The sequence below is a fragment of the Lupinus angustifolius genome, chromosome LG14 (assembly GCF_001865875.1).
Source record: "Lupinus angustifolius cultivar Tanjil chromosome LG14, LupAngTanjil_v1.0, whole genome shotgun sequence".
Taxonomy (NCBI): Eukaryota; Viridiplantae; Streptophyta; class Magnoliopsida; order Fabales; family Fabaceae; genus Lupinus; species Lupinus angustifolius.
In genome coordinates this window covers 10300735-10324349 of record NC_032022.1, presented here as the reverse complement: position 1 = coordinate 10324349, position 23615 = coordinate 10300735, and the positions used below count along the sequence as shown (strand labels likewise).

General features: G+C 30.5%; 3 protein-coding genes across 3 annotated transcripts; 1 reads left to right on the top strand and 2 right to left on the bottom strand.

The window, feature by feature from the left end:
* On the top strand, positions 2949–6889 carry LOC109326826 (ribosome biogenesis protein NSA2 homolog). The gene is made up of 9 exons (XM_019559678.1): positions 2949–3052; positions 3150–3269; positions 3365–3432; positions 4458–4566; positions 4664–4732; positions 4831–4888; positions 5466–5701; positions 6490–6541; positions 6624–6889. Exons 1-9 carry the CDS (start codon positions 3050–3052, stop codon positions 6689–6691), a joined length of 783 nt encoding a protein of 260 aa, XP_019415223.1. The 5' UTR covers positions 2949–3049; the 3' UTR covers positions 6692–6889.
* Positions 8564–11016, bottom strand: LOC109326829 (40S ribosomal protein S26-3). Its single transcript, XM_019559683.1, has 5 exons — positions 10878–11016; positions 10696–10788; positions 10094–10178; positions 9874–10007; positions 8564–8840 (listed from the first exon to the last, which is right to left on the bottom strand). Exons 1-5 carry the CDS (start codon positions 10878–10880, stop codon positions 8766–8768), a joined length of 390 nt encoding a protein of 129 aa, XP_019415228.1. The 5' UTR covers positions 10881–11016; the 3' UTR covers positions 8564–8765.
* On the bottom strand, positions 14690–17895 carry LOC109326048 (superoxide dismutase [Mn], mitochondrial-like). The gene is made up of 6 exons (XM_019558690.1): positions 17557–17895; positions 16568–16614; positions 16359–16484; positions 16179–16235; positions 15851–15928; positions 14690–15091 (listed from the first exon to the last, which is right to left on the bottom strand). Exons 1-6 carry the CDS (start codon positions 17864–17866, stop codon positions 14999–15001), a joined length of 711 nt encoding a protein of 236 aa, XP_019414235.1. The 5' UTR covers positions 17867–17895; the 3' UTR covers positions 14690–14998.

Genomic DNA, 23615 nt, shown 5'->3' with positions numbered 1-23615 from the left:
ATTGAGGAGAGGAAGTACCCTAGCTTTGGAGTTAGCCACTAGGAGTTGCTTATCATTTTGTGACTTTTGAAACACTAACGACTTCAGCTTGTTCATGTCTTTGTTTAATGTCTTTTGGCGATGATTAATATTTCCGCCCTTTCTTGTTGGATATGTATATTAAGTACTTATGATCTTTTATATCTATGAAGATATATATTCAGGAAATGTTGAATCATTTCAGTTACCGTTGGGTAACCGGTTTTGATTTCCGCGTTATATGTTACTTAAAGTGATGTCCCGGAAAAGAAAGATTTTTAAAAGGAAATAATTTTATATCACCAATTTCAAAAAAAAAAATTTACTCACTTTTCCGCGTAATAAATAAAGAGTATTTTTCGGGACGTTACAATATTGATACTCTTAAAAAGTGTTCTATTTGCTCATAGTTCATGATTGATATTGGATAAAGCAAATATTGCTTTCTATTTCCTGTGTGATAAATCTAGAAGAGGGGGACATGCCAAGTATCTGTATGAGATCATGTCTTCTTAGGGCTATTCTGGATGTACAATACAATTTTGGTAGTAATATTCCATTTGAGTTGGAAAATGCAGTCAGATATTTGGGGTAGTTGTCCTAGTCTCTTGCCCGACCTTCGCCTTTTGTAGTGGCCAAGTTGAAGCTTTCAACAATTCTTCGGCCTATTACCTTTCTTTTTCAAGGTTGAGCTTGTTCAATGAAATTTAATACTATGCTACCCTTCCTTTATTCAAGGGAAGGCGAGGACTTTTTTTTAGCTACCGACCTAAACAAAATAGATTAGCCTCTTGATTGATTGATTGGATTGCAAATGAAGGGGTTTAAGAAGGAGGTGTTGAAGAGAAGTAGGCATAGTGGCCAACCAAGGCAGTGAAATCGAGACAATCAATCAAAAGATGGTTTAGTTAGGAGTGTGGGTTCCATCTTATAAGTTGAAGAAATGGAGTAATGGAAGTTCTCTTTGTCGTTAGCCTTGGAAAAAGTGAATAAGGAACTTAGATTTGTCTTATTCCCTATCTGAGTACTTGTTCAGACAAATTCCCAAGCTAGGTTGTAGCCGCAGTGACACTGTTCTTTTCTCTTCTCTTTTCTCCATACACTAAAAAACGTGGAAAAAATGTTTTATTCTTAATTAAAAATTTAAGAATTACACCTTTAAAATTTATTTTAAAATTATAATACTATAATTTTAGACAATATTTATGAAGTAATAAGATATAAAAGAAAAATAATTGTGCGAAAATGTGTGTAAATAAATAATAATATAATATCGAAAGTGACTAAAGGTGTCACTTTACTCTCTCCTCACACATGGAGGGGAGGAATTTTGGTAGGTTTCATGTACTTTTTATTTCTCTCCTCCCTTATTATCTTCTCAACCAAATGAGGTAAAAGATCACTTTCTCTGCAACTACTCCCCTCAACTTCTTTCCTTTAGTTCTCCACAAAACCAAATAAAGGCTTCAAATCTCTTAGAATGTCCAACAAATCTATCTATAACCAAAACAACTATCATAATTCTAAAAGTAATTAAAATGTAGATGGGGTAATGAACATCTTGTGAGATGAAGCATATAAACTAATGAGAAATGATGCTAAATTATTTGGCACCTTACACTGATGTAAATTGTATATTTCAAATAAAGCTTAATCACAAAATGTAGAAAATGATATCAAGTTTGGTCCATAAGCAATCGATATATGAACAACCAGATACCTCATGTCCTTAAGTATTAGCTTGAAAAGAGCCTGAATTACAAGACCTTCTTGAAAAAGCTAAAACCATAGGGGGTTTCATGTTGCTTTCAACTAATATAGTCATAACCGACAAGTTTGATGCTCGTGGTAACAATGTACTATCATTTTCTTGGAGTTGTTTGGACAATATTAATTTCTTCATTATAATGTAATACGAGGGGTTCGTTTACACCAAAGTCTCATGGTAACAATGTACTATCATTTTCTTGGAGTTATTTGGACAATATTAATTTCTTCATTATAATGTAATACGAGGGGTTCGTTTACACCAAAGTTAAGTTACACTCAATCTTAGTCATTCATTTTCTTAAATCCTATGGACCAAATGAGTGAAACTTAAAAGTTATTTACGATTTTTTTTCTCATCACTTATTTCACCCACTAATTTGGTCTATTAGATTTAAGAAAAATGAATAATTAAAATTGAGCATAATTAATGTAACTTAACTTTGATGTAAATAGATTTATCCTCATAACTTAAAACCATTTTTCCAACGAATTATTCATACTCACAAATTTGATTTATTACAACCATACTTTGAGAAAGAGGACGTGATATGTTAAAATATAATAAGAGTTGTGGTGTTTGAAATATGAAATATTTTAGTATGTTACTCATTCATTTTAATTTTTAAATATCAGTGTTATATCAGAGAGATGTATAAATAATTATTAAAAAATTGATTAATATATGTAGTTTCATTAAAACTCAAAGAATATCAATTTAATTTAGTCATTTTCTTAATCAATTTCCAGAATTTTGCATTCATTAGATCTCAGCTTATTTTCTATTATATCCTGTATTTTAATTACTCTTGATTCAACCTTTTAATTGTTTGAAATTTTTGTTATAATTTATTATCACGCTTTGATTTTCAGTTCAACAACTTATTTGTATTAAATGATATACTCATTAATAGTATGTACTAATGTTATCTTAAGTTGATTGAATATTTATTGAAAGGAAACAAATATTATTCATTTTTATGTGGGATAAATTTATATATTTTAATCAAGAAATTAGAGAGACAATTGATGTTAAAAGCAAATTGAGCAAAGTTAACGTTAGGGTTAGACTGAGCGAATAAAAAATAATTTGAAAGTGCATGAGTGTATCAATGTCGGTGTCATCTAACCTAGTATCATCTTATATCAAACTCAAACACACACTGCCTTAACATAAATAAACCTTTTCCTCTTCTTCATAACAACAACAACAACAACACTTGAAGATTTATATCATCTGAATTCTCTCTCCTTCATCATCACCATGGTTCTAACACTCCACTTTTCTCTTTCATTCTTCTCCTTTCCCATTATTTTCAACATATTCTCTTACCCTTTTCCTCTCTCTTTTTGTTTATTTGTAGCCTCAAGGAGATTACATAGAACGTCACAGAAGAGATTATGGCTACCGTCTTGATCACTTCGAACGCAAGCGCAAGAAAGAAGCGCGTGCTGTTCATAAGCACTCTCAAATAGCACAGAAGGTTTCAACTATTCTTTTTATTATTATTTAAACTATATATGATGTTGTATTTGTCATGATTTTAATTGGGTTTTGTGGTTAATTTGATTTGAACAGGCTATTGGTATTAAGGGTAAGATGATTGCTAAGAAAAATTATGCAGAAAAGGCACAGATGAAGAAAACGTGAGTTTTCTTTTTTGTTTTGATTATTTTGAAATATTTTTGAAGTTGGGCTCTTTGATATAACTTGTCTTCTTTAAATTTATGATTTTTGTTTGTTAGAGCATCAACATTGGCATTCTTAAGTTTTTAAGGAAACTTGATTGTGAATGGAACAAACATGTGGAGTTGATGTTGTGTTTGGTTTCAGGGGATTGGAGGGGTGAGAGGTCAAATCCCTCTTACTTCCCCCAAATGTGGAAGTTTTTGGAGTGGAGGGGAAGTTGCTAAAGCATTATAAAACTTTCCCTACTCTCCCCTCTCCAACTAAACTGACTGAAGCCCCTTCCTTTCCCTGTTATTCAACCAAAACAAACAATAGAAACTTTATGTTCCTCTCCATCCCCTTCCCTCCCCTCATTGGAACCAAACACAACAAAAATAGGAAGCTGTTACTTATTTTTTTAGTATAACCAAGCTTATCCCTCACCCTATGAGTAAAAAACTAATCCATATTAAGATGCGTGTCTGTCTCTCCCTTTGGTGTGCATTCATTTTTAGTGACACCTAGTTAGTAGGTGTTGCTTATCTATGTAACCTAGTAAGTGTTTTCCGTCTCTTTCCTAGTGAGAGAGGTGTGTAAAACATTTAAGTGTGATGTAGGTTGTGGGTTCCATTTAAGAAGCTTTTGGGAGTTGCTAGGTTGGAGTAAAATGTCAATTGACGTGCTTAAATTATATGGAGGAGTTGGATTTTTATTACAAAAGCAACCATCCAATGGATATTGGATGGTGATGCTCTTAATCATATAACTATCTTACACACGTGGTGACAAGTCTAGTGCAGTTTCTCAATCTAATGCTCTAGATATACTGCATATACTCAAAAAATTTGGTTGATTCTGATCTAGTCAATTTTGTAGCGCCATCTCTGGCTTGTTTATTCCATACTGTAGTTTTTCTTTTACCATTATAAATTATAGATTTGTGCGCGTGTTAAATTTAGTAGATAATAATGATGATGATGATTTCACAATTATCTGTCAACAGTTTGGCCATGCATGAAGAATCAACATCTAGACGCAAGACTGATGATAATGTTCAAGATGGCGCAGTTCCTGCATATCTTCTGGATCGTGAGAATACGACCAGAGCAAAGGTATGTTTTGGAGACAATATTAAAAGATAGTCCCGAGTCTTGATTTTTATGTACTATTTTCTTTCCATGTAAGTTGACCAAGTTCTCTGTTTTTTAGGTTCTCAGCAACACCATTAAGCAAAAGAGGAAGGAAAAGGCTGGGAAATGGGATGTTCCGCTACCCAAGGTGTGTTTGCCATTCCCTGTGTATTTTTCTTATTTTTTTTGGAAGGAGAGTTCCTTTTGAATATTACACAAGTATGTGCTTCCTCCTCATTTCTTCAGGTACGTCCTGTGGCCGAGGATGAAATGTTCAAAGTGGTCCGATCTGGAAAAAGAAAGAGTAAGTATTATAATTTATCTTCCTTGGTTCTTCTAGGTTAGTTGTCCAAAGCTAATTGTTGGCTTCAATTTTTGTAAGTTATGGGCTCGTGATTTTAATTTTAATTGGTGTCTCATGATTGAGATGGTACAAGAAAATGTCATTTTTATGTACTAATTGCAGGAGAGTGCTTAGCACTGGTTACAGAATAAAAAATGGTATGTTCGTATTCGAAATTCGAAAATGGTGCATTTACTAATATTGAAAACTGATGTCTTCGGTTTCCCAAGGAAAACTTTCTTTAGCTTTATGAAAATTATTTTTTGTCATGTGCCTTATTTCTTTTCTTGAAGAAGTTTAGGTGGCTGCATTTTTTGTGGGTGGCTAATTTTAAACTCTAATTTTTTAAGTCATGGTCTTTTGGGTTTTCATACAGTATCAGATTATTTTATTTGTTGTTTCTGAAGCTCTCTTACTTCACTGATTCTTTAGTATCTTATTTCTTCAAAAGCTCTTTAAGGTGTATTAGTCAGAGAAGAGTACATATTGATTATTGCCAGAAACTCATCCTGATAATCTCTGGCTTGCCATTTTGCAGCCAAACAATGGAAGAGGATGGTCACGAAAGCTACATTTGTTGGTCCTGGTTTTACCAGAAAACCACCGAAGTATGAACGGTTCATTCGCCCTTCCGGATTGCGATTCACTAAAGCTCATGTCACTCATCCAGAACTTAAATGCACCTTCAATCTAGAAATAATTGGAGTGAAGAAAAATCCTAATGGCCCTATGTACACCTCCCTTGGTGTCATGACCAAGGGAACTATAATTGAGGTATTCATATTTCCTCCTCTTCAATTTGAGGGTTATTCTCATACCTGAACTTTAATGTGTCTCAACTTATACCAACTTTTTCTTTTTATGTGTTGATATGTACTGAAATGTAATGAACTCCCTCTCCTGTCCACTTTTATTTGTCCATTCAGGAATCTTACTTTTGTCTAAATTATGTCCACGTTGAAAACAAATGAGTCAGTAATTTACTTTTTCCAGTTATGTTTTTTCATTTCAATAAAGGGTAATTCTGTTGAATGGATTAGTTTTATTACAATCACGAATGGCAGGAGTACCATTCAAGCTTAAGGGAAAGTTTACTCACGACTATAAGACTTGTAATGTTATATGAGATTGAATGTTGAGCAATAAAAGTCAACAAGAGAATAGACTCCATGTAGCATATATGAGAATGTTGCAATTCAATGAGTGGATACACTAAACAAGATAGAATTAGAAATGAATACATCAGGGAGAAAGTTAGAGTAGCTCTTATTGTAAAAAAGATGATAGAAATGCATCTTAGGTAGTTTGGACATGTGTGAAGGAGATCGGTAGAAGCCTCCATAAGGAGAGTAGATCAAATAGAAGTCAATCTAATTCCTAGAGGAAGAGAGAAACCAAAAAACTATAGAGCGAATGATAAAAAACTTCGATCAATGTTTGATCAAGGAACATGATTTATGATAAAGGCTCGGTTGTCGTTATTGTTATCTATGAATGGATAGAGGTATGAATTGTTATCAAGATGTTAGTGTTTATTATTTCTATACTTTCTGTAATTTCAGGTGAATGTTAGTGAACTTGGTCTGGTCACACCTGCAGGGAAAGTTGTGTGGGGTAAGATTGTATTCCTAGTAATTTGGTTGTCACCAATGGCTGAAATATTTAACTGAAATTGATGTGTTACTGATAAATGCAGGTAAATATGCCCAAGTCACCAATAACCCAGAAAATGATGGTTGCATAAATGCTGTTTTGCTCGTTTAGAAGGCATATATAAAGGATAGTAGTTTAATTCCCATCTTTGCTTCTATGTCTTACGTTTGTGGTAGTAGAAATATATGGACAATGAAAAATAGGCATGAAAATTTCTTCTGTACTAATGAAATTATAGTCAAATAGGTGTTAAATTCTATGTTTTGCCCTTTTCATTTTTACCTTCCTCTCATTCCATAGTATCCTTCATGTGTAAGCATTTTAGAATATTATAGATGTATGAATGAGAAAAATTCAATTATGTTACAGTATCCTATTTGTTAAACAAAAATAATCATCATACACCCTATCCTGGGCAGTAGGGAGTTTAAGAGAAAAGACAGGAAGTGATGACATAAGAAATAAGATAAGGTGTACATCAATTAACATCCAAGTGAAAATAACTTTTCCTAACAGTTTTTTCTTTTACATTCGGTAAGATTTAACTATTGACATGCTTAAATAATTCAATTAGCATCAATTATTTAAATATGATGTGAATGTTCAATTTTTACCATGCATTTGGAAAGAAGGCTTTGTTGATAAAAGTTAATTCATTTCAATGACCTTTACATATATAAGGATAGTAGTTTTTAGCAGTTGGCTAGAGGATAATTGGTCTTATGAATAATGAATGTATAAATTTTAGGTTGAATACTCAATTGTGACAATATAAAGGGTTTGAGGTGGCCCACATCAATTCTAGCCAATTATGATTGATTGATGTATACCTGGTTGAATATGAATCTGTCTAAAGGGTTGACCAGTTCAATGGTTGAATACTTGAATCAATGGGCTCCTTTCAAGATTCATCAAATTTGTGCTGAATTCATTCTTGTCAAAATACCTTTCTTCCCCTCACTTTACTTTGCCTCCATCTTCTACACTGTTCTGGTATGTCCAAACCAAAACATGTAAAAGAAAACGTTACTTTACACTATCAAGGTAAACCTATATTCAATGTATTTTCAGGTGAACACATTAATTATCTAGCAATTATAGATATCAGACCACTCTATTTGTCTATAAACCGGACACCTGATCGATATGAATTATTATTCTAATCGATTATAAACTAAAACTGAAATAAAATGATTTAACTCAACCAAGTCAGCCAGCCAGTTTGAGTATAAATTTGAAGACTTGGTAAGTTGGACTGAGTTCGAATCTATCATCTCAATAAGTTTTCAAATGAAGTGAAATTTACAACTTTTTAAGAAAAATAAATATGATTTTTTCAACTTTTGCAATTATATTTACTATAATTATAGTTGTCCATTAAATATAATTATATTTGTCATTATTTATTTCCTAGAAGTTGTCCAAGCAATAAGCAAGCTGCTCATTGAAGTATCTTCTATGAGTAAAATATGAATAGTTTTGTGATTATAAGGAAGGGTTGATAGTGATTATAAGCTTTATACAATCAACTTAAAGTCTTCTTCCAATACAGCAACTGAGACTTTTGTATTTAGGGTATGCAACATTTCACCAAAATTCGAATGCTCCAATAGGAAGATAACGAGTACTATCATTTTAGAGGCAGTGCCAAACTGCTAGTCTAACTTCACATTAATTTACAAATCTGTAAGGCTATCAAAGCCAAATATAACCTGGTATTTCAATGTTATGTATACAGGAGTAGTCCTAACATAGTTAATTTCGTGTAACTAATTCATACTTACACAAATCCAGTTCTCGAGTTACTTCAAAACTAATTCATATTTTTCAACAATTGATTCTTGACATGGAAACGTTATCACTGTTGCAAATTATCACAAGAATTATGAAGATAAAATAAGAAATAACGTGTACCGATTTCAAAGAGTGTACAGAGGAACTCAGGCTAAAACTGGTTGCGATTAAGAATTAAGCACTGAAATGTGATAAAATTTATCATGTAACATGATCCCTTCTCATCAATATCTTCAAATTATAACTGCAATGGTTTTGTTCAAGGACACAAATGAACAATGAGAAGAAAACATAACAACATCCTTAACCAAAACTGAGGTGTCCAAACAGATAACTAGTACTTTATCATATAAAATTGATCGTGCAAGGCCTACAATCTAATAATTTTCTTTTAGGCACGGGGAGGAGCTGCTACTCCAGCAGGGCGTGGTGCTTGACCCGGCTGACCAGGCTTTGGTGCATCATCCTTGTAACGAAAACCAAATAAATTTATCAAACCAGCAGTCATGATTCAGAATAAAGAAAATGATCAATCATAGCTATCAATCTCATGGGCAGAAAATCAAAGCAATTAATATATATACTGCACATTGTTTAGAGCAAATTGAAAATCAAATTACATACTTTGGATGCTGAAAAGTAAACATCTTTTCATAAACCATAGAACAAAATCACTGTAATATGAAATTTTCACAAGGTGCTTAGAAGCAAAAACAATAATTTCTCTTTAAAAATGTACTTGAGCTTACTAGACCAGCTTCAGAGATAATCTCAGCAAGTCTGAAGAGCAAAAGCATTCAATTTACGAGCAGTTTAACACCTCTCATGGCATACAATTAGGGCAAGGAGGTTGCCTGAATAACTACTCAACAATTGCATCTTAATTTCCCCCACAAACCAATTTTCAGGTTCTCCTAATGACCTGAAAACTAAAAATATCTGCTACAGTGGTTGAAAAAACATTGCAGCAAAAAGGGGTCGAACAGGTTGGTTAAAGCTGGTATATGGTGCTGCATTCATCTCTAAGGCACATGCATATAAGACCAAAGACCAACCTCCAACCCCTTTTACCGTCTTTATAATCATACTAGCCTATCGATGCAATGCATATAGGAGAACCCACAGCATGTGACACAAAACAGAGTAGGAATCGGAGAAACCAGATAACATCTGGCATTGCCAAAGTACAGATGCATTCATATTATTTAGTAAAGGGCTTCACATTTTCATAAATAAAATTAAAAGCAAGTTTTGGCCATTAAAACTACTTTGAACACATAATGATCCCATAACTGACAAGTTCAACCTACCTGATTTCAAGGATCCATATAGATCTTTAAGAGAGCCAGCCAATTATAAGCAAATTGTGTCATGTTTTAACATATGTTCACAAGAAACTATCTTGACCACATAATGATCATGTTAGTAACCCATGGTAAGGTCAACGGCAACATGAAAAAGTAACATGAAACTCTGGAATCATAAAATTGGTTGCTTACCCTGCGTCTGATGAAGCGCTGTGGAGGGTCACGCTTCCTCCTATCAGTGCGAGAACGAACCCTCACAACATGAGAATGAATAGCACAGGAAATACAGTACTGCAACTTCACATAAAGCTTAGGAAGCGCGTATTCTATAGAAAAATAACAAACCAAACCATGTAAGTAGATCATGCAATAAAAGATAATGCCACAAAATAATAGAGGTAAGGAAAATTACGCTCATAAACACAAGCCTCTTGAACATCTCTGACTGCAGCCTGCTCAACAATGTTCCTCACCACAAACCGCTTGATGGATTTGTCCTTTAATTTCATATTTTTCACCAGAATTGCAGATACAATATCAAACACCAAAACTAAGCCATAAACATAAGGAGAAATAAAACATGCATAAAAAGTGAGAAATAGACATTCACTCACAAAAAAGTAGACACAATTTCATTAACTCGTGCTAACTATAACATTAGGGCGAAAATATGTATAAAAAATGTTAAAAACAGAATGCGGCATAATTATGTCCCGCCAATTCATACATCCATTTCGTTCCCATACTAAATTCCATTACTCCTTTCTTTAAATCCACCTACACTCTCCCCACACAACATTACAAAAAAAACAAATCAATCAATTAAGTTTAATTTAGTTTCTAAACCACACCGCACAACACATCATGCAATCATAGATACATGTGTAAACTATCAATTTATAAATCACTCACTGTTTACATTTTTTACTAACAAAAACTACACTAGTTTATAAAATTCAAAGTATCAATATAGGATATAAAATTGAAGCGAAAAACTAAGAGAAATTGAAATACCTTGGGACAGCACTTGCCGCAGTTGGAACAGCGAACAAATTTGACATGGCCACGACCGTGCTTGTTGCGGCCACCGTTTCTGCGTTTGAATGTCTGCAAAGAGATCGAAGAGTAAGAGAAATAGTGAAAAGGAGAAGGAACAGAATCAAAGAAACAACGATAGCGTAAAGATCCAATCGAACCATGGTTGCAGTTCTCAAACTACGGTATCGGTGTTCTTCAGCTGCTGCGGCTTCTAGAGATGCGGTTGAGATAGGGTTTTGTTGCTTTTATATCAGCGTTAGAGTGGAAGGTAATTTTCGAGCTTTTCATATTTACGTTTCTTACTCCTAATATTTATTTTTCAAGCTTTTCATATTTACGTTTCTTACCCCTTATATTTTCTTATTTATACTTTCTCCAAACAAAATTTAAATTTTCAAAAAAATATGTCTTGTCTATTTTTACTTATCAATCCCAACATACTGTAACTTGATGCACTTATACTCATAGTCTCATATAGTTATATGCTATTAGAAATTTGCCCTCTCAATTGATTTTCTTGTATGGAAGATCTATTACATTAGTTTTTATGATACCTCATACTAACCAAATATGAGTAAGAAAATACACTATATCATATATGAGTGTAATATTTACATTCTGTCAATGTAAAGATATACGGTCAACTATTTATTTAGATTATTTTTTTCGAATAATCAATAATAATTAAAAATAAATTGTAAATGATGCAATGATAATATATAAAACTCATCTTGTTAATTATTAAATGTGGGGTGTTTAATTTGCTATTAGACTTAAAAGAAATGTTGTAATAGATGTTTGGGCCTATGAACTATTATGTTTTTTCTAATTTTATTTAACGTTAATTGTGTAATTTAAAAACGTAATATGATAATGTTGCTTTAACTTTATTTTATTTTTTTTGAATATTTGACATTTTCTTTACTTTTCATTTTTTTTAAACTATTATGTTTTTTCAAATTCACCTACCCATAGTTTAAAGAATATTGTTTAAATAAGTAACAACATTCGTAATTTAATAAGCTCTTTCACACAACACCAACATCTAGTTCCACACCTAACTACCTTGTAAGTATTGTTGCTACCAAAAACACTAAAAACAAATTTAATAAAAAAGTAAACAACAAATGAATAAGCGTTCATTTGGTATGCAAGGGTTTGAGGAGAAAGAAGAGAGAATTTGTATCATTCTCCCCTTTGGTTTACAAGAGAAATAGGGAAGAGATGCTAGAATTGGGTGAGACCCATGCCCAAAATCACTCTCTCCTCGTATGCAAAGAAAGGAGAAGAGAAATATGTATTTTCTTACCCAAACTATTATCCAATATATTAATTAATTTAATGAAAAAATATTGTGGCAAATGTATTACAAGAACAAACTTTAATGTTTTACATCATAATATTTAATTTAAAATATTAATTATTTAATTAGTAGTAAAATATTTCTTTATAACTTTTTATTGTAATGACATTTTTATCATTTAAATATTTATTTCTCTCTTTCTTTTCTCTTTCTCCTCTCTTTCTCTCGTACCAAACAATACAAAAATCTACTGTAATTTTATTCTATCTCTTTCTCCCCCCTCTCACTGATCTTTCTTCTCTAATTTTCTCCCTTCAACCAAACAAAGCATTAATGTTTGACATCACATCCCTACACTAACCTACCTTATTAGGGTTTAAAATTTTGCATTGTAATGGTTTTTGGTGTAATTTATTGACTAAATCGAACATAGAGATATTATTTGGTTTATCTTAATTAAATGCAAATTGTAGTTAGGAACCAAATCAAACTGTCATTGAATGGTTAGGTTTAGTTTCACAGTTATTCTTTTCTTTCTTCTATATTTTGCAAATGTGATGCTCACACTCCCTCTCTTTTATTTTCTTTCTTTTCCTTTTTATTTTTTCTTTTATTTTCTTTTAGTCCTTTAGTTTTCTACTTTTTTTAGGTTTTTTAACTATTTATTTTTCCATTTTGCCTCTTTTCTTTTATGGTGCAACTTCTCATTGTTATAGCTTGTACATTTTAATAATCTAAAATTTTAATCTTATTTTATCTCCTAATTTTAAATTATAAGTATCCAAATATAAAAGCAAAAAAAAATATATTCTTTTAGTATGCGGTTCTGTTTAATTTCAATGGTTCCTAAATTTCCAAAACCGTGAACTGAACCAACCTTAAATAGTTCTAATTAAAAAACTGAATCAAACTGCAGAACAAAACCAAACAATATTTTATAGTTTGGTCTGGTTCCATCGGTTTCGCAGTTCCTTATACTAGGAGTTTATAAGATGATGGAATTAAATGAAATATATGAAATGATATTCACTAAAGAAGGGAAAACGGGTCGTCCGGCCTGTTTAGCCCGCGCCTGCAAATGCCCGCAAAAAATTAAGTGGGCACGGGCATGCCTGCATTGGTTTAACGGATAAAATTCATTGCCATGCTCATTTTTAAATGAGCTAACGGGCCCGCAAGCATTGTTGAATAATTAAAAAAATTCCTATAATTAATGAAATTAAATTAAATAAAGTAGTTGAAGATAAAAAAGTAACAATTTTTTTTGATATTTTATATGAAGTTTAACAAATTATATTAGATTATAATTTTTCCATTTACCTATCTCATCCAACCAAACATGGCATTAGAGAGTTGAGTATACCATTTAGGCTTATAATTACATTTTTTTCCATTTTAGTTAGAGTTGAGTATATCATTAGGCTTATAACTACATTTATTTCCATTTTAGTTATTATTCTTGACCCAAGGTACCAACCGGAAGATATGACGTGGCATGACATAGTGCTGATGCATGGACTTGACATAAACAAAGATTTGTTGTTCTCAAGTATGTCCTAAAGCCTATCTTTTACCAATTACAATATGCTATATCAGTTAAAAATTAAAAATTCATAATTTTGTCTATTTTTTTCTTCATTATAATTGGTTTGAGACAGGCTTGGGGACATCAAATCTCTATCCATGTGACATCGAGGAGGGATAGGACAAATGACGATTAGATGTTTCACTTTTTTGTGTCTCAATCTAATGGAAATTTGACACATACTTAAAAAGAAAATTAAAAAAAACATATTTATGTAATTTAATGGAATATGATTGACTTGGGATATAAAGACGAAAAATTTTAGTGACAGAGGTCCTGTTTGGTCTTGTTCGTATGACAAATTAATTGTTCCTAATTCATAATCTTTGTCTTCAAAAATGCTTCTCAATAGCCACATTTGAAACAAACTTACTTTGTTTTATATTTTTACTAGTATTAAATGTATTTTCTTATCCTATCAGTAAAGAATGAATCCCTTTTGGGATGTGTAATAACTCTCTCCCAATAAATGTTGTTACCCGAAATCAAACTCTTCACATTTTGGTCATAATGAGAAACTAATATTTGTCTTATTTATTTCACAAATAATTATAAAAATAATGAATACTTTTATAAAACCATTTTACATGGATGAGGATCTTCTGTCTCATTAATGTCTCAAGCCAATCAAAATGTCTTACTTTATTGGAAAAATAAAAACAAAAACACAAAATGTCTTACTTTATTAGAAAAATAAAAACAAAAACACAAAATGTCTTACTTTATTGAAAAAATAAAAATAAAAACAAAAATATAAATTTATTTTTTTATATTATTTAGTGTTACTCCATTGGATAAGGACGTATTTGTTGGGACAGAAGATCCTGTCCACTTTACATTACACTCTGTTACATATCAATTAAACTCATATTTTTCAATTTGAACCTAGAAACCACAACGTTTTCCGCTTCCCATTTTTACTTTTGCTGACCTTTTCTCAAAAAAGTTATGAGATTCCCACAATTTGTTAACCATTAACATTTTACTATAATGTGCTAATCAAAATCAATTAACTAGTGAGTTCTCAACCACATAGGCTTATGGGATACAGCCACACAGGGTCCATAAGTAACAATTCCAACTTGTTCATCCAAAAAATGAAGCCATTCTTATTCAACCAAAAAGGAACACATGCCAGGAGCAAAAAAGTATACATGAGTGGATAAGAATAGTATCTTATCATAGTATTAGAAAAATTCCAAAGACATGAGCAAATCATCACATGTATACAATACAAGGAAGCATGCATATATTGCTCCATGTTCTTCAGTATTATACATAAATAAAACAAAATTAGGATGTCCTAATGAAGGTATTATCTGCTACATAACATCATTTTATTCCACCTCTAACCATGCTTCAAACCTGTCACCTCAAGCACTGCATTCACCCTAAGAGCTTTCTTCCTCATACAATTCACTCGCATATTTCCAGTTAATAACTTTCCATATGTTCTTCAAATAGTCAGGTCTGACATTCTTGTACTGCAAAAAGGAAAATACATGCATACTTCAGAAGATCTTTTGAAAACTGATGTGCATATTAGCAAGATAAATCAAGCAAGATTGAGGGAGAGGGAATCTCAAAAAATCCAACTTCTAACCAACACACAGGGATTGAGGGGGAAACAAATATTATATTAATTGTACATTGTACATATTATTGCATTATGACATCGTCTAATCCATGTAGCCGACCCCACCTAGTAGGATTAAGGCTTGTATGTTGTTGTAACATATTATTGACTAGAATTGTTAAAAGAATAAGCTTGAAGCAAAGTGTTGATTTACCTTTTTGTATCGTTTTAGCTGTCATAGAAATGTAACCATATTACGCAAAATATTATAAAATTTCAATTTCTGACTACTTGCGTTTTTTAAAATCAATGACAGTTAACCATAAACTACTTCGGATTCATACTAATTTCACATAAGCGACATCTATTCCATATTTTGAAGCACTAGAACCAGTCAGGAGTATTTAAATGCAAACAAATTAATTAAAAAAAGCTTGAGAATTCTTTTCAAGGCTGAGTTTCATGATGAAGAAAAATTATAATGAGAGTTTGTTAGGTGGGGAAAGGTTTTGAAATTTCAGAAAATTTATTAAATTTGATAACACTACATTTATTTTCATCACATAAGTCATCATCACCACACTCAAAAGATAAGCACAACCTTCAGATAATTAATGTCACTATAGCAATGACAGTCACTGGTGAACCACCAAGTCCAAAATTTTACCTGCAAGTAGTATGCGTGCTCCCAAACATCTATACCAAGCAATGGAACCAAATTTGAACCCTTAGTAACCAGTGGGTCCTGCAAAAAAATATAAAAAATCCATCTAAAAATTAACTAACAAGAAATATTTTGTATGAAATGAGGATAAACATGGTATATAGACAGTCAAAATCACGAGCAAGAGGAAAGTCGGAAAACTGTGAACAAGTATCTTTTTTACTCTCCACTTTCCCACCATAGCAATGTTTCTATACCCTAAACACAATTAACATCAGCGAAAGTTCTCTAGAGTCCAGACTCTGAATAAGATGAAAATTAGTCCCATTACCTGATTCTCAGTGGTTTCAACTACAAGCCTCTGGAACTCTTTGTCCAGACCAAGCCACTGGCAAAGCAGTAAAAATTGATAATAAGACATGGCACTTCAAATAACGACTTCGGCATTGAGCTCGAATGATACGTTAAACATAAGACAATGCTGGAAATTTTAGAATCTGCTCAAACTTACCACCCATCCAGACCCCTGAAGGGCTGAGCCTTCTGAAGTCATCTTTTGTATCAATGCTTCCAAGGAACCAAAATGAGTGTCAATGGCCCATCCCAGGGTATCATGTGGTAGTTCACCACCTCCTTCCTGCAAAAGGTGTGAAGTATTAGGTAAGGGAGGCATCAAAGACAAAATACAAGCCGTAAAATGGAGTTAAGGCACAAACTTACACGAACAGGAGCCAGATTTTTCCAGAAAATAGAATGGTTGACATGACCTGCAGTAAAACAAAATTTATATTCAATACAAACTAAATTAAGCATTAAAAGCATGGGAAATATTTTTTTGCTCTTTCTTTGAAAAACTTTTTTTTTCTTTTCAAATTTATAACCAGACATGACCCCCCCTAAAGATAAATATAAAAAAGGCATCAAATAACTTCCAAATTACATAACAGTAAAGCTACACAATGTTCATTCTTTATCCAAAAACCCATCCCAGTAGAGACATCACCCAACTACTGTTTCCAACCAAAATGACAATAATAAGAGTTAAGAACTGGGGGGAAACACAAAAAACGTAAAATACAAAAACATTTATTTATGAACTTGTCTATTTTTTATGAAACCTAAAATAGAACTTGTTACTTTCACTATTACTGCCAACATCACAAGAATGTATAACGCATATTCCTAATTCCTTACTTCTATTGTTATATCTTAGGGCCCATTTGTTTAGGCTTAAAAATGAATACAATATCGTGTTTGTTTACGCTTTTTCATTCTTTTAAAGTACTTTTTTTAAAAGAAAGAATCTTCTGGAAAATCAATTTTTTTGCCTAAGAAAACAGGCCCTTGGTTATTCCAAAAATGTGTTTTTTTGAGAAGTTAAAAAATATAGTTTTTCATAAAAGCTGAATTTCAGCTTCTGTTCTTTGATAAGAATCGAAGCAAAAAGCGTAAAAATGTCAAAAAGTGATTTTTATCACAATAATAATAAATAAAAGCCTAAACAAATGATTTATCATCAACAAAAATCAACTAACTTAACATCCACATTGACCAAAATTAATCTCCATTCATTAACTATCCATAAAAAGAATTCAACCTCAATGAATAAATCACACACACCCCAATCCTTCATCTAATTAACCCAAAAAAATTAATAGGAAAAACAATTAAACAAAAACAAAAAGTAAAAAAATAAATAGGAACCTAACCTCCTCCATTGAATTTAATGGCACTCTGGACCTTAACAACGGTAGAGGCGTCACCCTTAACAAGTGCATTATCAAGTTGTTCAATAGCTTTATTGTAATTGGTGACGTAAGCCTGATGATGCTTCTGATGGTGTAGCTCCATGATTTCACCACTGATTGCAGGTTCCAATGCGCCATAGTCATAATCGAGATCGGGTAGTGTGACGGTTTGTAATCCACGAGAGTGAGTTGTTGTCGCCGCCGTCACGGTGCGGTGGCGGAAGATGGAGAAAGGTAGGGCTTTTTTGATGAATAGGGTTCGAGCAGCCATGGTGGAAAATGAGAGGAATTGGGTTTTTTGGTACAAAGAGGAATTGAGTTTGGTGTTTCTGTTATGTGAGTGAAGTAGAAGTTGTTGACGATTATATAGTATTTGTACCTGAAATCAGGAAAAGTGATATAACAACGTATTCCTGTGGGCACCTGCTATTTCCATGTTTTTAACATGAATTTAATATAGACAGAGTACATTATTTATTCGAGTGTAATATGTATGAATATTGATGTTTTGATTTTATACGTGTTTTTAATAATAAAAGTATTATTTTATTGTATATGAAAGGATAAAAATATCTTACTATGTTATTATTTCCTTTGCTTTTTATGTTACTTATTTCTCCATTAATATATAAATATCCCAATTCAATATCTATACACACTTAGTGTATACAGATTTATCTTATAATGACAAAAAGTAAATAGTACACTCTTATTTATTATTTACGTGTGTTTATGATTAAAAATGATAAATGTAAAAGTTTGTTATATTAATGTATGCTAAATACTTACATTGTTTTTAGTTTAAATTCCACATGTCATTTATTTAGATCTTTTTAAAAGAAAATATAAATGAATGTTTCCTACACCAAAAAGATTCATATTCATTTATTTTAGAGTAAATTACATTGACACCCCTTGAGCTTTAGTGAAATTATACAAACCACTCCTCACTTTTCTAAACTTACACAAATCTCCCATAGTTTTATACTTTCATTACATTGATCACCCAGTATAATAAATAAGTGTAATTTTTTAAACAAAAAATGTGATAAATGCAATTAAGTTAAGCAAAACATGATATATTGTATAGACAAGTCTAAATAATATACAAATCAATATATCTTTATTATTTTTGGTTCGTTACACTACATTATAAGAGTGATTTAAACAATATTTCTTTATAATTGTTGATGCATTTTGTAACAAAAAATAATAAAGATACATTAATTTGTATATTATTTAGACTTGTCTACACAATTTATCATGTTTTGTTTAACTTAATTGCATTTATCAATTTTTTTGTTTAAAAAATTACACTTATTTCTCTTATTTCTTATACAGGGGTGGTCAGTGTAATGAAAGTACAAAACTAGGGGAGGTTTGTGTAAGTTTAGAAAAATGAGGGATGGTTTGTGTAATTTCACTGAAACTCAGGGGGTGTCAGTGTAATTTACTCTTTATTTTATTCTATTTACGGTAACTCATTTCCAATTTTATTATGCACATATGTACAAAACAGGGGAGAGCGTAGGATACATCACAGCACTACCGCCGGGTAAACAAAACCAAGGCGCCAGTGGCATTTTAAAACCAAGACCATTCTCATTTTAAAACCAAGGCGCCAGTGGCATTTTCCCACTACAGGTGCATATTTTATTTTCTATATAATTTTATACACCAAGGTGTAATTTATTTTTAATTAATTAATCATATATTATATTTGATAACTTGATTATTGTAAATTTGTATGCAGAATGTAATTATAATATCATTTTCCTCTTTTGTGTACTTAAACAACTTATCTGTAGAATTATTGATACATTTGTAACGAATCAAATATAATGAAGAGATATTAACTATTATACTACTTGGAATTACCTCTATAATGTACCATATTTTATGAAAATATTATGTAGAATTAAATAAAGTTGTATTATTTCTTCTCTATGAACATTGTCCTTAATAAATATATTTGTTCAAAAACTCAATCATGATCAGTATACTTTATTTTATGTTTAACACTTAAAATAATTGTTAAGGTTAGAGTGAATAAAGATTTAGCTGAAACAATAGTGAAAGAATCCTTTTATCATTATTATTTTAAGACTTATTAAATATGAGATTTATATGATCTACAACTCTAGATTAAATACAAAATTTGTACTTTATATAACATAACATAGTGATAATAGTATAAAAATATCATAAGCATATATTTTTATATTAAAACTAGTAAGTTAATGTACATTCACACGAGACAATATTTTTGTCCCATGATTAAAACCACACATGTGATCCATGCACTAACATGGTTAAGAACATACATATTATTTATGTATTTACATGACTAATAACACACATATTACTTCGTGTATTCACATAATTAATAACATACATGTTATTTGCACATTTGCATGACCAAACATGTTGAAATACATAAGGAAAATAAATGACAATGATTTGTGAAACTTCCTATTAAAAATGCTACAAAGAAAACACCAATAAAACAAAATTGTCATAATCTCCTCTATGATATATTCCAAAAGTCATATATTTACAATTTTAACACCATTAAAAGCCATTTAATAAAACAATGAACTTTTTATTCACACTTTCTAGGCCAAATTTCATATAATAGATAGGATTATTATGTAGCCTAATAACTTTATCAAAACTCAACATGACTTTCAGTAAGAGAGATGAGCAAATTTGTGATACTAAAATATATGAAAACTGAAACAACTTCAAAAATAGTTGAATAAGAGATTTTTGATTGTGTCAAATAACTCAATAAGTGATTTTTTAATAGATTATGATGTAAATAAGTGATTTTAGTTATATATGTTTAGCAAAATTATACTTATTCTTTAAAACTTGTTTTATATAAGGTATAATTTTAAATTAATCTCAACTCATAAGTTTGATTATGTGATGTGTAGACAGATAGTAGTATCATGAAATCTTTTAGGAGGACAAAATTAAGGAACAAATGACATGTGACAAAATGACGATGTGAAAGTAGTTTATTTGTAATATAGTCAATGAAAATATACATTGTAAAAATGTGATTATGTGTGTGGGTAGATACATAGTAGTACCAACCATGAAACCTTTTACGAGAGGAAAAATTAAGGATGAAGAGATATGTGAAGTGATGATGTGGAAAATCTCAAACCATATATTTGATTATGTAGTGTGGACAGGTAGATAATAATGTCATGAAACCTTTAGTAAGAGAAAAAATAAGGAGGATGTGACATGTGGCAAGTGATGATGTGTAAAAACATTTTTATCTATTTACTACTTAACAAAAAAACCCCACTCACATACATGTGTCATCACCTCATTGAATTGCCATATGTCACACTTACAACAAAAGTTTTCTCACTCAAAGAATTCTACCATCTCCAATATACCCCACCACACCATAACATTTGTTATTATCTCTTGATACATCTCTTTATCCTTTATTTTTTCTTCTTTCTTCCATATTTTTTCTCTCTCATTTTATTACTAATTAGAGAACATCATATCTCTTTCACTCTCTCATTTCATTAGTCTACTTTTCTTCAACCATTTTTCTCTCTTCTTGATTTATATCATTCTTCCATTTCAAAATTTCTTATTTTAAAATGATTTTATGCATGTAGATTTATTCATTGATTTTTCTTTGAAGATGTTGTATTAAATTTTTTTTTGTTTATTTTGTAGATATGTTATTATTGTTGGATAACTAGAGGAGTGAGATGTCTCTAATGACAAGGGCACCGATGATAGTTCTATGTGATCTGATGTCTCTTATTGTTTGTTCACTCTTGAAGCATCATTGCAGATTAGTTTTTCTATATCTCTTTGTTATTTCTTTATAGAATTTTCTATTCAAAATAATCATTATTGTAATGTTGAAAATGACATGAACATTGACGAGATCATAAAGAGGAAGAAAAAAGTAAATAATCTCTGACACTTTGGTATTTTTATCATTTCTCCTTAATTTTCTAAAAAAATTGTTAAAATGTCATTTTGCTATATAATCTTGAGCAAAAGTAGCATAACATTGATTCTATGTTTTACATCGTGGTTCATCTATTTTGTTGTACAACATGAATTATGTTACTTATATTATGATTCATTCTTTCATCACACAATCTTTCATTACACAAATAGATAAATATAATGAAAACACAGGTTATTATTCATCAAATTTCATCCTCATTCACCAATAGGAATATGACTTCCTATTTGTTCTATCACTTTCTTATTCATTCATTCTATTTCATTCATTCTATTTCATTCCATAATTCAATCTTACGTTTGTCATTTGTCGTCTTGTAGTAATATTGATAATAATTTGATTGATTATGAACTTAAATGCTATGATTATATTTAACTTAATATTTGAAATAATTTTGATAATAATTGTGTAACAATATATTGATATTAATGTAATATTTATGAGCAAAATTTGATTTCATTCATTGTAATTTAAATATGAATAAATGGACAATAAATTAATTTGATTCTAAGAAATTTGCAAGTGAGAATTAATGCATCATTGAAGATTTGGAACAAATAAAAAAATAATTAGGATCATTTAATGTGGTTTTACATTCGTTCATCCCCTTTCTTATTCATTCATTGTGTTTCATTACATAATTTAATGATAATAATTCAATTGATTATGAACTTGAATGATATTGTTATCTTTTAGTTAAAATGATTATATTTCAGTTAATATTTGAAATAAATTTGATAATAATTGTGTAACGATATTGAGCATATTCATGAGCAAAATTTAATTTAATTCATTGCAATTTAAATGTGAATAAATGGATAATAACTCAATTTGATTCTAAAAAAATTAGGATTAATGCATCATTTAAAGTTTGTAACAAAATAATAATAATTATGATCATTTTGTATTGAACAATATGAATGTGACTTTACATTTGTTCGTTCCCTTCCTTATTCATTCACTGTGTTTTATCCCATAATTTAATCTTATGCTTTCCATTTGTCTTCTTATTGTAATAATAATAATTTGATATGATTATATTTCGGTTAAAATTTTGTTAATAATTGTGTAATGATACATGATTATTAAGGTAATATTTATTAGCAAAATTCGATTTCATTCATTGCAATTTAAATGTGAATAAATGCACAATAACTCAATTTGATTCTAAGAAAGTTGCAAGTGATAATTAATATATGAGTTAAGATTTGGAACAAAGAAAAAATAATTGAGATCGTTTTGTATATTTTTCTCACTTAACTCTGTAAATATGATTAACTCTATAAATATATTCACCTACATTTTTAACTGTACAAATGCACCGGTAACATGTGCACTTTTTTATTCTATAATTTAATCTTATGTTTGTCATTTGTTGTCTTATAATTGATAATAATGTTAATTGATTAAAGACTTAAATGCTACGATTATATTTCAGTTAAAACTTAAAATAATTTTGATAATAATTGTGTAATGATAGGTCAACATTAATGTCATATTTATGAGCATAATCTGATTTCATTGATTCTTCTTAACTCCTATGTGCTCATTCTTATCAGTTGCATCTAAAATTTCCGAAAGTCTCTCATCTCATTCATTCTTCTTAAACATAAGATTTAATATATATATATATATATATGTGTGTGTGTGTGGAGCTACGAACCATACATGATTAGTTATAAGGCGAGATTTACTATTCTCACAATTTTTATGAGAATTGTTCTCATTGAGTAGCTCCATATATATATAAAATCTTAAATAAAATACACATATAGGAGTTACATTTTTAAGGAACAAATATATTAAATAAAATACAAATATATTATACATGTTTTATAACTTACAATTGATTGAGGGAGGAAATATATTTTCATAACTTAAAATTGATTGAGAGAGAAAATATATTTTCAAAATAAACGAATCAATATAAAATTAAATGACAAATAAAAATATTCTTTAAAGTGCATTTTTATTGACGTGTGTTTATTTTGTAGATTTGTTCTTA